Here is a 15116-nt window from a genome sequence, read left to right on the forward strand (position 1 = left end):
TCACATGCAATGCTTTCCTGGAAAGACAGAAGTAAAAGAAACAAAGTTATTGCAAATGACACTTAATTTGCCTGTCACATAATTTCACAAATAATGCAAAATGTCTTCAAAAGCATCTTCTCTTAACTAGATGGAGACACATGAAATTCAGACAGCTGACTTGTAGCAAGCATCTAATTTTGGCCTTAGCACTATGTTCCTACCTAAAGGGAAAGCTGTGCACAATTCACCAAATTTTAAACCCAAATTTGGAGGCCACTTGAGAGCTAAGATGGACAAGAACCACTTTCAAGAAACCAAATAGCAGTTTTCAGAATAGGAAAGACAGTTTTTTACAAAAAAACCAACATAACAAAAATATCAAAGAGCAATTTTATTTCTCTTATTTGGCACAAAACTTACAAGAACTGTTTTGTTCCCTTCTTAAATTTTAGTACAACTAGCAAGGAAAAAAAAGGCATACTAATACATTTAATGAGCTGTACAGCAAGTGACACGTGGAAGGAGGCACCAGAAAGATCTACCAAAAATCAAAGTGCATGAAAAATACCTACTCTGAGCGCCTCATGGTATTGTATTAAGGCACCACTCCTTTAGAAGGTTTACTGAATACATCAAGTGTGCAACTTCTTGGTTTGGAATGTGAGAGTCCTTCAGCCTGCATCAGAACCGGACACTGCAACCTCTGAATGGAACAATGTTTCTCCAATGTTTAGAGGAAGAGAGCTCTTGGTGCCCAACATCACCCCTCAGCCAGGCATGTCACTGTCACATGCTTTGGGAAAGCCAACACAGGTTTTCAGAGTACCAGCACTGTACTTCAGAGTTTTAAGCTGTACTGTGCACCAGATCTATGCATTCTTTACAATGGTTTTATAGAAAAGAAAGGTTGAAGAGACAAAAGCAACATGGGACATACCAGTAAATACATTTAGATAGTTTTATCAAAAGAACATTTAAGGACTTTTGGGAGTATCTCTTACAAAAAAAAAATCTGAATAGTGTTATAATCCAAAATAATTAAATACACTTTTCAACAGATTATTACAAAGCTTCCTTCAGGACTACCAATCAAGTCTGACAAATTCCACAAGACTTCAGGAATTTTCAGAAAGGATGTAGAAAAAGCCCAGTATTAGACAGTGGTAAGAGATTTTCATAATTGGAAACATTTAATGCAAATCCCATAACTGCAAATCATTTTATACAGGTGTGTATATTACACACATTCACACACACACACACAGAAACATCATTACAAGGGCCAAACAGACACCTTGGATCACTGTGGGTTCTGCACATCACTGCTCTGAAGTATGACAGAAGCTGCACCAGGTTTATTATTTCAGCACCTTCATTAAGAACTATTTGTTTAAGAACCAAACAACTTCAGTTACAGGTGCCTCAGGCCAGATTCACACCAAGTGTAAACAGGTTCCAAACAACCAAAGAGAAGTTGCATCTGCTTCTTACCAGCTTTGACTTTGGTTTTTCTGCTCAGCTGGATCACCAGTCACCTTTACTTGCAGGAAGAAGTTTAGTAAGAAATCAATGCCCATATCAAAACTGAAGTGGGAACCAGTAAATGCAGAATATTGTTATCAAACCACTGTACAACACCTCTACTGTAGAGAGTTTCAAACATCTCAGGAGCTTGAGACTGCTTAACCTGAACTCTGGAAAAACATATTTCTCTATGGACATGCAAAGGCATTTAAATATGAACTCTAGGCATTACAATATTTCATTTTTGTCCTCTTATGGCATAGACCTCGAGAACACAACTGTGTGCCCCATTATAAAACCAAAGCACCCTTGAGCATTAAAAGTTCTAAACAGCAAGGGTTGGAAAGAAGGGCATCTGGAAGTGATCTACACATTACAGAGCATGGCGTTTCACAAGTCTCTGAACAGTTTAGTTCATACTTTCTGGGATAACTTTCCCAATACCTTTGTCCCAATACAGAGCTGTAGTTTTCAGTAACTCTTTTACCCCTGCATTCTTTGCTACCACATATAAAACGTGCCACAGAAGTGGCAGTCAGGCCTAAACATTTAACAACATGTCCTTTTCATCCTTTATTAACAATTACATTTATTTCATGATTTGTATGTAAGTCATGTAGCAATATAACATTGGTGTTATACACTGTGCTTCCGTTCTCTGGCACTTGGAGGAGGAATTCATTTCCAGATAGTCACATCTTGCTGAAGCATTCCTTTGCATTGGTCCAAACCTGAATTCCCTTTTAAAAGAACAGTTAAAAATCAATAGGTGGGAATATACTCTATTTGCAAACCTCATCCACAGCTTTCTTCAACAGAAGACTCTACAAAGAAGTCCCATAGAACTTCACAGAAGGCAGAGACCACATTGAAATTGGATCACACTATTTTATATCTATATTTTATATCTATCTCAACATTAACATGTCACTGAGTTCAAGAGGACAGACTATGTGGGAGGTTTTATGGTGGTGATTTCCAATCTTCTGTGACTGCCCTGTTCCCAGTCACTGACAGTGTGCATCTGCCCCCCTGCTGACAGGACAAACACACTGGGCCAGCCCTTCCCAAGCCACACATACCTTTTTGCACATGCTAATCTGCATTACAGCATAGCTTATAAGTGCCTCCTTCAAATCATGATTCTTCTGCTCTTTAAACCGTTCAATGTCAGCCCAGGCACTTTTCACAAAGTCTCTGAAATTTAAAGCAATGATTTCTGTTAGAAAGTGTTTTACATGTTCTACCCTCAGTTCTGGACACTCAGCAGAGAAGCTGTGTATGACAGTGCTCCATCTTTCAGTCAGTAAAGCAAGTCCTGCAAATACAATGCATCCCTCAGTGTCCTCATTTTACAACTGGCACCACTATGTAATTCTCCACCTTCTTTTGAAGGTTTTTAACCTAGAGCTTCACAGGATACATTAGGATGTTTGTTTGGCTTGGTGTTTTTTCCCCAGGAAGTATCACTGCCATGGAACCAGAATAAGTCAGAATATAATTTTTTTCCTTCAGATTGTGTTGGGGTAATTAATTATCTTTACGCCAACATTCAGCACACAACACTGCATGTTTCTTTTTCAATTGTCAAGTCAGAATCTTTATCTCTTCAGCATGAAAACTCACTTTTTGTCAGGATGTGAGACAGTCAAGTACAATAAACATTTGCAATGCAAATTTAACTTGGACAATTCACTTCAGAAATTAATTTTGTTGGTTTGGTGATTTGTTGATTAATTTTGTTGATTTTGGTGTAGTGAGGTCACCTTAGCTAAAATGGAGGCACATATCTGTAATTCCTACTTTCATTTGTGCTGGACTAGCATTCACTCAAAAATTGCTTCCAGAGCTACAAAAGCACATCTCAAGTACATCTGCCAAAATTATTAAGATATTGCATTTACTGAGTCTCTTGTTGCTTTGAACTATTCATGAACTAGTCTTACCTTTCCAGCTCTAATGTTAACATATCAGAGGATACCATGTTTACCCCTTATGTTATGTGACAGACATGCTTTTACAAAATCCCATTGCTTTAAGAATGTTGTTTCCTCTTTTTAATTTTTGCACACCTGAAGAAAATTTCATTAGAGCACCAAGAAGCAGTTACCCAAACACAACTCCCCAGACCTTCTAATCTCTTTCAAACAGGAGTAAGGTGTCCCCCATAGGAGAAGTTGCTGAATATGGGCTCAGCACCCTTACACACAAACCAAACTAAATACTGTATTTGAAGCAAATCAGCCTTTGAGTCTCAGCCTATTCAGCTGCAGACCTCCAAGCCCACCTGCTAAATATATTACTAGTGGAACATAAAAGCATGCAAGTCAGCCATTAGAGTGGGCTCAGTGACTGGGAAAGTCATCAGGTTTTACAAAAGCCATACACTCAGACCAGAAGCTAACTGCATGTACTGCACTTTATTTCACAACTTGCAGCTGACAGGAGCTTTTATAGACAGCTCATAAACACCAAGAATATATTAAAAACACTTATAAAATGCAAACACCTTCAAGAGCATCCAGTCAAGGACTTTTGCTAAAACAAGCCCTGTGTTTTCTTTGAAACAGCCAAGTCCATTTACCTGCCCTCCAGATTTTTAGACTTCAGTTGTTCTTCTCCTTCCTGTATCTGCTCCTCTAGAACCTTTATCTTGGCTTCCCTCTGCTCAGGGGTTTCTTGCCCAAAGAGCTTGCTGGTCATCCCCTTCAGGGAGAAGGTTCTCACAGTCTACAAAAAACAAGGATACTCTAGGTTTGGCATGTCCTGAGCACAGCCACAGGACATCAGGTGACTTCATTGCCATTTGTGCTTATTATTTGGCTGATTTTTTTGCTTTAATTTCCACTTCATTATTTGATAAGTAGCTCTGATGACTCAGGCTAGACTAAGTAAAGCGGGGAGGAGATAATTTGATGTTCAAACACTTTAAGGCTGACAAGGGTGAACTTTCAGAGCAGCTTTCCTAGTGAAGTAGGAAAGAAATTAAGAGAACCAAAAGCCATAAAGGCATTCCATAAAGAACATCAATAGATCCAAGAGCAACATTAACAATTCTAAAACTGTCAGTTACCATTTTCAGATAATATTTTAGGTAATCTTATCTCCTACATAAAATAGACTAACACAACATATCAATAACACCCACTGTTCAAAAGGCAAAGGAAACCTTCCAGAATTCCCAACATTTTCATTTTTAGGATAGAGTTGTCTATAGATAGAGTGTTATTCTGCTCCAGTCATATTTACTGCAATCTTCTACTTGCTCAGTATTCAATAAAAGACATTTGGCACAAACAGTTTAAGTCTCCAAGAACCAAGTTACTTTAAACCTCACATGTCTCCAGCTCATATGATACCACTTCTCAAAAGCAGCAGCCAGCATGCTGGTGCCATTTAAATATCATTCTAAGTAACTTGGCTCAAGTAAAAAATAAATTCAGAAAGAGGTATCTTGGAGAAGAAAGTGGAAAAAGACTCACTCCTGTTGCCAGCTCCTCACACTGCTGTTTCTTAGATGTTAAGTCCTGTGCAGCCATTTCCAAATCATATTGCATTAGTTCATGCTTCCTGCAAACTGCCCTGAAAAGTAAGTAATGAAAGATCTGTCATGAAATACTTTGTTCTGCTACGTTTCCCTCCATTTACACCTTACAAATAGCATCATGTTTTGTTTGCCTTTTGACAGGAAGCACCTCTAATTATTCATCTAGCCCAAATTCAACAGCCCTATCACAGACTGCATAACTCTGCAAGTGCTGTAGTTAAGCAAGCTTGCATCAAAGCATAAATAAAGTTCTTAGTACAACTGCATTCTGCTTCTCTTTATAGACTCATTCCAAGATACATTCAGCAATACAAGCCCTACCACCTCCTTAAGGACACCACTGTAAAACAATTTAATTCAAAACACATTACAGAAATATCACAGCTTTGACAAAAGATACCTGGAGATGGTGCCTGTCACAGCAGCAATCTATCAATCCATCATAAAATTCATCACATTTTCTTTCTTAAACAATGAAACAAGAAACTGCTTCTAGACTCATACAGTGCCTTTCATCTGGAAAAGAGGAGTTTCCTCTGACCACCTGCAGTAACTCCCAGTCCTGTGTGGGCTGATGATGCTCCATCCATCCTGCACAGCCGGATGCACAAGGGTGTCCCAGGAGAGGCTCCCACACAGCAGCCCCTGCATTCACCAACCCATTCATACTGGGCCTCTCCAAGAGGGTCAGAGCCAACCCTTGTAAAGCACAAGAGCTTTAGGCACAGCCTTGCAGCATAAAACAATCTGTTTTTGTGTCCATGCTTGTTAGGAGTGACTGACAAAGACTGACGTGAAACAAAACAAAAAGTTGGTATTTAAGTGCACAAGACTGTGCAGCAGATGAACATTATGCTGGGCATGTTGAAAGTTCCTGGGATTTGTAATGGCTGTAACAGCTCTGTTTGGCCTATCTCATTTGAAAGATGGAGCTTTCAACACATTGGGGCATTATTACACCAAAAGCCAAGGTAACAGTGGAACCAGAGGAATAAACAGCATTTTCTTCTATAGTATACAGACTCTTAACATTTCTGCCTTTTCTCTACTGGTCAGATCAGCTCTAATTTGTTTGCCACTCACACGGCAATCAAGTACAAGTAAGCAGAATAAGAAACAAGAACACAGAGACTCCACTACACTGGAATTTCTTCTTCTCAGAGAACACAAGAGGATACCAGATTAAATTAAACATCAACATCACATTAGAGAAAATGCCTACAGCTTCCTTTTGAGCTCTAGACTTCTGTACATACCGCAGTGCTTCAGCATAGAAGAGATACTCCTTCAGCTGATCTGCATAGTGCTCCTCTTCTTCCAGTATGTCATCAATAGAAGCTGCATATCTAGTGAAAAACAGCCACAGTTAAATGTAAAGCTGATTAATTTAACCTTTAAGGATACACATCCAGTAACAAGAGAGAACACCCATGATAAACAGCAAAAAGCACTTTGAAAAAGGGTTTTTTTTGTTTTTAATTAAACTCTGAATCAGCTAATGTCAACATTCCTGTGGGCCTCCTTCTTTGGTTGTTACATTGATTCATTGTACAATGAATCTTTTGACAAGTACAAAACCTATCATAACTCTCCTGCTGAAGATGAGACAGTTTTTCTTACAGGAAAAAAACCCAATTTATTCCTTTTCTTCAGTGGGATGTCAATAGGCAGCACCAAGACAAAAAAGAAAAAAAAAAAAAGACACAGTGCAAAAGAAATCCTTCAAGGCTTAAAGCATTAAGAGCCAGGAATGTGAACATCACACCTTCTGAAAAGCAGAGGCTGCTTTCATGGCCTGTTATTCAGTGTGAATACAAGATAACTCACAGGGGTGCCCTGAACACCACATTTGGTCCCTCCAGCTCCTTCAAAGTCTGTAGCTTTATCTGCTGTGTAAGTCAGGCATATTAATTCACAGCAACAGGAAGTTTAACCCTCCTTTTAGGGAGAAATCTGAAGTACAAGGGCTTGGACCAAATCTGCAGCTCTTGCATTCAGTAAGAGTTTTGTTGTGTAGGCTACAAGTGGCAAAAAGCACTTTATTTTTCTAGTTGATACTGCTTATTTGACAGTATTTAGTGTGTTCTTGCCAGCCAAGGTGACTGTCTTGGACAGATTTGCAGGGACAGGCCTAGAGCTATCTGCACATCCCATTTGGCACAGGCACAGAAATCAGATTCCTCTGTAGCCTGGCACTCAGGGCACGTGCCACTGGGGATAACCAGGATGAATGAGATCCCACACTAATACCTTCATCTATTCTGCTAACTCAGGTTGGATTCTCAGCTATGTGGCAATCTCACACACCTGCAGGCTCTCTGAAGTGAGCATATGTCCATTCTTCTCTAGCAACCAGCACAATGCGACCCAAATGCTAATTATAGCACCTCTTGGCTTTGCAGATTTTGCAGAATCTTTCTGTTTTCCCTTTTCTCCCTATGCCTCTCCAGTAATTGGCTCTGTGGAAGAAGTGGCAGAGTCTCAAGCTGAAAGGGAATCAGTAACATGAATCTGGCAAGTTTGCAAGTATGATGAGTTGTTTTGATGCTCTGTGAAATCAAAGACATGGCTCACTCAGGAAAAGCCCTACCAAGGCTCTTGGTGATGAATAAATATAACATGTGAAGTGGTCAGCAACAGCAGACCACTTTAAGTAGAAGGGATTAAAGAAAAGGGAGAGCAAGAATTCATATTATGAGGCAGTGTAAGGATTAAGTTAAAACTGTTGAAAAATGCACTTGTTCTGAAAAAAATCTTGCAGCCACAAAGGTCATAAATGGCTTACCCTATTTTAAGTTCTGCAGTGCAATAATTTTAGTATAGTGGTTAGATTTCTCAGGGCAGCAGATGGACCACATTTCATTTTCAAGTAAGATCTAAGTTTAGAGCAGTGCTAGAGCTCATCTGTGGCAGATCAACTCTCAGAAAAGAACTTCAACAACAAACAACCAAAAAATCTCACCAAACAAAATCCCACCTTACCTAGGCAGGTTTTTATACTGAGTTTGATTTGGGACGGAAAGAAATGTAATAAGTTACATTTCTGACTGCCTAAACTTGGGCAAACTAGAGGAAGTGTTAAGGAGAAACATTGCAGCAAGTTCTAAAGGTACCTGATATGGTCTCTTTGTGTAAGCTGTCAACTAAACCCTTGTTTAGTTTAGACTGGTTCAATATATAATGACAGTCTAGCTGATACAGAGATAAAGGGTCACTCATTAATGGAATAAAGGACAGAAATCAAAGGTCTGGCACTTTTTTCTTTCATCTTTAAAATGCTAACTATAGCCACTCACTCCAACTTTCTCAGCATTCTCTCTCACTTTAGCAAGCCTCATCTTGTAATAAAGCACACACCCAGAGAAGCTTTGGGGTGTCTTCTGCAAACTTTTAGCAGTTACAGATCATACTAACCAATAACAACTCAAAAGCTTAAATAAACATCTAGTTAAGACCACAGCATATGGGGTAGATAGAGAATAATTAAATTAATTTTGAAGTTTAACATCTATATTAGGCAACCTTCTAGAAGTAGCTTTTTGTTGCAATAAATTTCCACCTGATGTCATGGGAATGGTAACTGAACTGGTAAGTTATACTTTAAAGAGATCATAGATATGAACCTTAGTGCTAGGAGACCACATGGGTCACTGAATGAGTTCCTGAACCTCACAACTGCTGCTTCTTGCTTGATTGTCATCACTGAGGGATTGCTGCTGTACAAGAGTGCCAGAGCACAAGAGATGACAGACGATGAAAGCTACCTCAGACTTCATGCAGTGAGTAAAATTACCTACAACAGCAGTTACCCACTGCCATTACTCTAGATCTTTAGCCCTGTGTTGCAGACAGAAATATTAAATGTTATGGATGTGTGAGAGGGTTCAGCCTCCTGATTAAGAAGTGAGACAAACTTCTTTTAATTGGTTATGCATCTGCAGGTGTTTGACATTTTGGTGTGGTGTATCTGAACCACTGAAAATCTTTGTGTGATTCCTTAATTCCACTACATCATACCATGTTTTCACAACCTCTTCAACTCCTGCCTACCACAGCAGGTGCTTACCATTGTATTCCACCCCTCCTTCAATTACTTTTCTTCTGAAAACAGAATGCTTTCTCCATTCTTTGTTCTCACCAGAGCCCTCCACCATGAAAATATTACAGCTTTTCTTGTATGGAAACAACCCCATTAGACAAAACACAGAACTGTGAATAAATTATTCAGAAGTGGTCCAATTCTTAAAGATTTTCCAAAAGCAGAATTACTCTAAAAAAGCTGAGGGCATGGCTCTTGAAACCCTTCCACTTGGCAAGGCCAGTAACAATTAACCTGTTAACTTGACACCACCAATAACAATCAGGCAGTAGTATGTAAATCTGCCCTATAAACTAAACCTGAGAATTTATTTCCACAGGAATTACACTTTATTGGTAAAAATATTGCATGAAGTGCCAAACAGCTTCCATCTCTTGCTGGAGTTGTTATTTATCTGTTGTGTGGGATTACAGAAGAGGAATCAGAGTGGTAAGAAATGCTGTTTCACTTTCTGTATGTGACTACCTGAAAAGCAGAAGCCATGAGCTTAGAATATCCTTTCTGTGAGCACTCCCAAGTGCCAGACTCTTATTTTGAAGGCTGTGCTTCACATACTCTGCCAAATGACTCTAAAGATGCAAAGAGAGAGGATTCTTTACTTTAATATATCCAGTCAGTGTTTGTTTCAAGAATCCACTGGAGTTTTGGTGCCGATTAATTAAATTTCTTAACTCTCTGTAATTAAGTCCAAATCTGTGTACCATCTACTGCATGGTACAAAATGCTGCTATCAAAACCAAATGGATCTCATCAGGTCTGTAGTACATTAAAGTTGTATTCCAGTTTCTGGCATAGTAGCTTAAAAGAAAAACTGGAAGGATTCCAAACACTTCTACGATTTCAAAATAATAATAAAAAAAGAAACCCCTCTGGTTCTCCTGAGGCTTTTTGAGCTACTTAATACAGTATATGGATGCTAAAACTGTGCCTGCATCCAAGGCACAGAAACACTGTATACCTAAAAACAATGCACCCCCATCTTTCTTGGTACTCATATGTACTTTGGGGTTGAGGGAAAAGAGAGGAAAGAGGGAGAGTTTCCACATCTGGCTTACATCAAACTATCAGATATTCAGTCAGTACTTACACATCCATGTGGTGGCCAGCACTCTGCAACCCATCCCCCATCTCCTTCTCTATTGCACTCCACTCACTGTAGGAAAAACAAACGAGAAACAACATCACACATGAAGGGTAAGGGAAGTTAATAAGCTGCATCCTGTATATAGTTTCTTTCCAGGTGACACCTGAATGGAAACTGCCTCAAAATTAGACTTGGTCAAATTGGTTTTTTTTCTTTAAGGAACACCACTGACAATGTGAGAAGGCCGTTTATGGCACTCTGTAAAACAACTGTCCCTAAACTCAAAGTCACAAATATAGTTAGTTTGGGATAGGTTTGGAACATAACCTTGTTTAAATTGCTGAAACTCAATTTAAAACAAAATCAAACAAAAAAAACCAAATCACCAAGCATTTAATGTGAATGGGACAAGGGACTACAACAATGGTCAACTTTCTGAAATACATTCTGGGCTCACCAAGAATATACTAAGCTTTCCAGACTTACAGGGTACAAGACAGAAGCCTCTCATTCCAAAAACCAAATGGTGAATTTGACTTTTGTAAGCATTTTATTTTTCCTGAAACTATGTGATGTATATAGCTTTATGTTTCATTGCAGACTCTTGTTTAGTTCTATTAATAAAAAAAAAATTCCAACTTGCAATTGTCTCAACCACCTATTTATATCAGAGATATTATTTAGATAAAGAAAGAAACAGACCTACAAAAAAAGATAGCAAGTTACTTGTTCTGGACATCCTGGTATGTACTCTGCCATTTTAATTGTGTTCTCAGCTTTGATAAACCTTATGAGAGTTCTTAGTTACAAAAATTACACCCACAACTCTTTTTACAAGGAAAAAAGAGGTTCTCCTTATATTTCACATAATTTATGTGCAATGCATCTATTCTGTCCTTCACTTTTTCATAAACATTCCACTCTGCTGATGTTGATATTTGTCTTTGTGTTATTACAGAACTACACCTAATTTCATTTTAAAACCCCCAATGAGAAAGACATCTGCAATCCATTAACCCAGAGAATTAAATTTAGCACTTGAACAGTGTGTAGAAGCAGGAGGTTTCCCTTAACCAGAAGTTTAGATTCTTGAATTCTCCAGTGAGATGGAAAACTTGAGCATGCAATTCCCTCATATAAATCAAAAAAAACGATTGGCAAATGCACTTCTAAAAGCTACTAAAATTGGATAGATTTAATTGTTGATTTTTATCCATTAAAAGAACCTAGAAGCTTTTTCAGAGACAACTGCATGAAGAATAGTGAGTTACTTTCTGAAGAAACAAAATGCCAGTGCAGCAGAAGGAGGCCCAAAGATCTGGTACACAAAGCAAAAAGCTGTAGTCTTGTACTGGAAACTAAGCTCAGCAGATCAGGCAATCTCTGCACACAGCACAGAAATCTCATTAGCACTGCAATACAGAGGTTTTCAAGATAGACAATGCAATGTTTCAAATATACTTTTCAAAAGCATAGCACAACCAAGAAATTCCCTTCTCTCTCCACATAACTATGTATGTATTTAAACACTGGATGAACTCTTACCTGAATACTCTTCCATAGTTGCCATGGACTTTATAGACACCATAAAGCCGGTCTGCTACCCTCTAAAACATTTTAGAGACAGGTTTTGGTCATCAACATTAACTGCAATTGCTTTGTGAAAACCCACATACATACTCCAAGCTAAAGCCTTAATGTTCTTACACAGGTAAACTCTAGATTAGGCCTAAATCTAACACAAGCCACAACTGAAAGAAAAAAAAAAAAATCAACAGCGTTAAGTCCTGGAAGACTGAAGTCACAATCAATGCTATGTTGAAAAGTAGCATTTCAAGTCTATCTTTGGAAGTGCTCAATGATAGGATATGTCTGTGGAGACCATAATCAAGCTCCCTTCGGTTTTTGATAACCAAATATAAGACATTCTTTATCTGAATAATGCCAAATTTATGCACACACTCGTTTACTTAATTTATAGCTGGCAAGTTAGAAGTCCATCTTGACATCAATAATGTAGGGAAACCTTCAGTAAAAGTCTAACAAGTGACTTGGTTTTTCCACCAGCTGTGTGAAGTGAGGGAAAGGAAATGAACTATCCATTGCAGAACTCATTGCTTGAGCTAGAGGTCATTTCAGCTGTTTGGAGTGCCAGTACCTGCTGCAGCCAGCACTACAGTGCTGGCAAAACCTCAGAAGAAAAGACATGTGTACACTCTGAAGTGTGAGTTGTAATCCAGATAATGCCCTTGGAATTATGATGTACCAATGAATGAGATTAAAGTTCTGCAAGAGCTACCATTGTTATTATGATGTCTGTCACAGCAGTAGGAAAAAGGAAACAGTAACAAATTGCCCAACAGATCTCACACACACAACCCTGAAAAACCAGGACTGTCTGTAGAACACCACTTTTGGGAGTGATTAATTCTCTCAAGAAACTGAGTTTAGCAGAGCAATCCATTACTGTCCCCTCTGCCACACAGGCCCACTGAAAATTAAATCACTGTTGAACATACTAAAAAGAAGTATCATGCTCTTACTATTGGAATTGCAATTTCTTATTTCCTTTTTGTGTCTTTAAAAAAATAACAACCTTCCACTCTCAACCCATACATTACATAATTGTTATCATCATTAGAAAGGCTATTATTCACTGCAGATATCAATGAACGAGCCAAAAAAAGAAAATACATAGTGGGAAGCATAAAGGATTCATACTAGAAGCTCATTATATGTCTGACCAGAAAACTGTGTTTTGAGGCCTTCCCAAACATTCAGCAAAAGCAACTTGTCTGCTGAGTAGAGAGAAGCAGACACCTCGCCTCTGTTTAGAGCATCTCCCTGTGATACGTGACTATCACAGCACAGGGCAGATTAGCCCTGTCAAACCCAACCATCAGATCTGCAACTCTTCCCCCTCCCAGCTCTGTACAGTCAGTGCCCTCACCTCTTGCTGTCTCCTGCTCCACACTCCAGAGACAGACTCCCTCAGGCTAAACTGCCCTTATTCTAGAACACATATACCACTGCTCTTGACTAAACAAGAAATACAGCCTTATAAATAAATCATACTATTTGTCACGACACACATGGGAAATACTTACAGCTCTGACGCGCAGAAGGTGTGATATGACAGACTGCAGTTCATCGCTGTAGTGTTTTAGCTCAGTAAATCTCCTGGGAGCAGGAAACAGATAGTACATCATTAGCCATCATGAAAGCAAGATTTCACAGCATGCACAATAGAGCCACAACCCTGCAGCCAGCAAGCAGAGCCTGGATTGTGCTGGAGTGGAATTAGCTGAAGACTCCTAAAGAAGTGACTGCTGAGTTTTATTTCCCTCAAGTGAACAAACATCCCAACACTTGCATGATTGCTGGTTTTTAAGTGCAAATGTTGAAGGCTCAGATCAAATTAAGAGATAAAATTTTATGAAGTAAGAGTAGTTAGCTGAAGTTATTACATCACTGTTTTGTTGTTAGGGTTTTTTAATGGGATTTGTAAAAGCAAGGGTAAGTGAATAGGAAAGCTTCAAACAAATAGAAAGCCAAAATCTGCTGAAGCATATTTCTCAATAAAAGCATGTTTACATTTCTGACCTGACAAAGATACTTTACTTTCAAGCTGCCTCTATCCAATTTTGGGCACAGTTTTTCAGGGGTTCAAGGAAACATTCACAATTACATTTTCCCTAAGGCCAATCTGTACAGTTACTGTAACATATGAAATCCTACTGAGACTTGTACCTGCACAGGAGCCACATATGGCTGAAGACCATCAAATCACTACATCTCAACAAGGTACCAGACAGGCAAGCCATTGCATGAGTGACTTGTGTACACTGTGGCTTGTCACTTCTGGCAAAGAGGCATTTTATCAGCCAGCCCAGTCAGGCTTCAGAGGCAACTTAAGCTGATACCTTTAGCTCTTGCTAATAACAAAGGTGAATCATTTGCCACAGCTTTGCCAGTGACAGGTAACCAATTAAACCACAGCTACAGCCTCTTGTGTACACATAAACCCTCCCTACTACACACAAGTCTAGCTCATGACCTACTTTGGTACACAAGAATGTATTTATTTCATCCAGATGGGAAGCCAGAAACAGCTTTACCTAAATTACTAAACAATTATTGAAAATACATACAGAAGAATGCAACTAAAATTAAGGAATAGGAGACTGAGATTAGTGTTCCAGGCTGATGTTCAAGAATTAAAAAAAAACTTCATCCCTCCTCCCACCACAGGCACACAGTCAGGCTTTGTATTTCAGAATAGCTTGTACCCAAGAGGTCTTACTGAAATGAGTTGGGTCACTTGTTTTGGGTGACCAAGTATGAAATTCCAGGGTTTTTCATTTAACACCTCTTCCTCCCCTGCCAGGAAGTCTTCCCCAAAAATATTCCCATCCTTACATTCAGGAAGTAAAAGCTTTATTATGACTTCCAATACTTTTGATTTCCAAGAAGCATTTTTTATAGCATTATGACACACACAGGGTTAAAGTATATAAAAAGATTTAAAAGTTAGCAGAGAAGCTGTATGGGGAAAAAGAAATGTAGTCACTGATCTGCACAGTGGGATTTAGAGAGCAATCTTTTCAGTTTACACTTTATAAAATATGCACCAGGGCTGCATGTCAGACAGCTGTAGACATGCACAGTGAAGATATTTGAAATAATTGAACTAAAAACAAAAGATTAAAAAGCATGCCTGCAGCTCAGGAAGACTCCCCTTTCCACTACAGAAATTTATAACGTAAAGTTTTATTTATCCCATTTTGCCACAAGAAATCTTTTAGGAATGCTGTATTCCCTGAAGGCCAGAGTCAGGAGCCGAGGAGGACTTTCAGTATCCTGGCCTTCAGCAGCAATAC

General features: G+C 38.9%; 1 protein-coding gene across 3 annotated transcripts in view; it reads right to left on the reverse strand.

The window, feature by feature from the left end:
• Nucleotides 1-358: 358 nt before the first annotated feature.
• Nucleotides 359-15116, reverse strand: part of SNX4 (sorting nexin 4) — a 32697-nt gene continuing 17939 nt past the window's right edge. For all 3 annotated transcript variants that reach the window (XM_058809295.1, XM_058809296.1, XM_058809297.1), the window contains exons 7-14: nt 13344-13416; nt 11782-11843; nt 10240-10305; nt 6310-6399; nt 4989-5088; nt 4091-4236; nt 2589-2703; nt 359-2246 (exon numbers count right to left, since the gene is read on the reverse strand). In XM_058809295.1, the coding sequence (XP_058665278.1) occupies nt 2199-2246; nt 2589-2703; nt 4091-4236; nt 4989-5088; nt 6310-6399; nt 10240-10305; nt 11782-11843; nt 13344-13416 (700 nt within the window). In that variant the 3' untranslated portion in view covers nt 359-2198. The remainder of the gene's footprint in view (nt 2247-2588; nt 2704-4090; nt 4237-4988; nt 5089-6309; nt 6400-10239; nt 10306-11781; nt 11844-13343; nt 13417-15116) is intronic.

The sequence above is a fragment of the Ammospiza caudacuta genome, chromosome 8, assembly GCF_027887145.1.
Source record: "Ammospiza caudacuta isolate bAmmCau1 chromosome 8, bAmmCau1.pri, whole genome shotgun sequence".
In the NCBI taxonomy this organism is placed as follows: Eukaryota; Metazoa; Chordata; class Aves; order Passeriformes; family Passerellidae; genus Ammospiza; species Ammospiza caudacuta.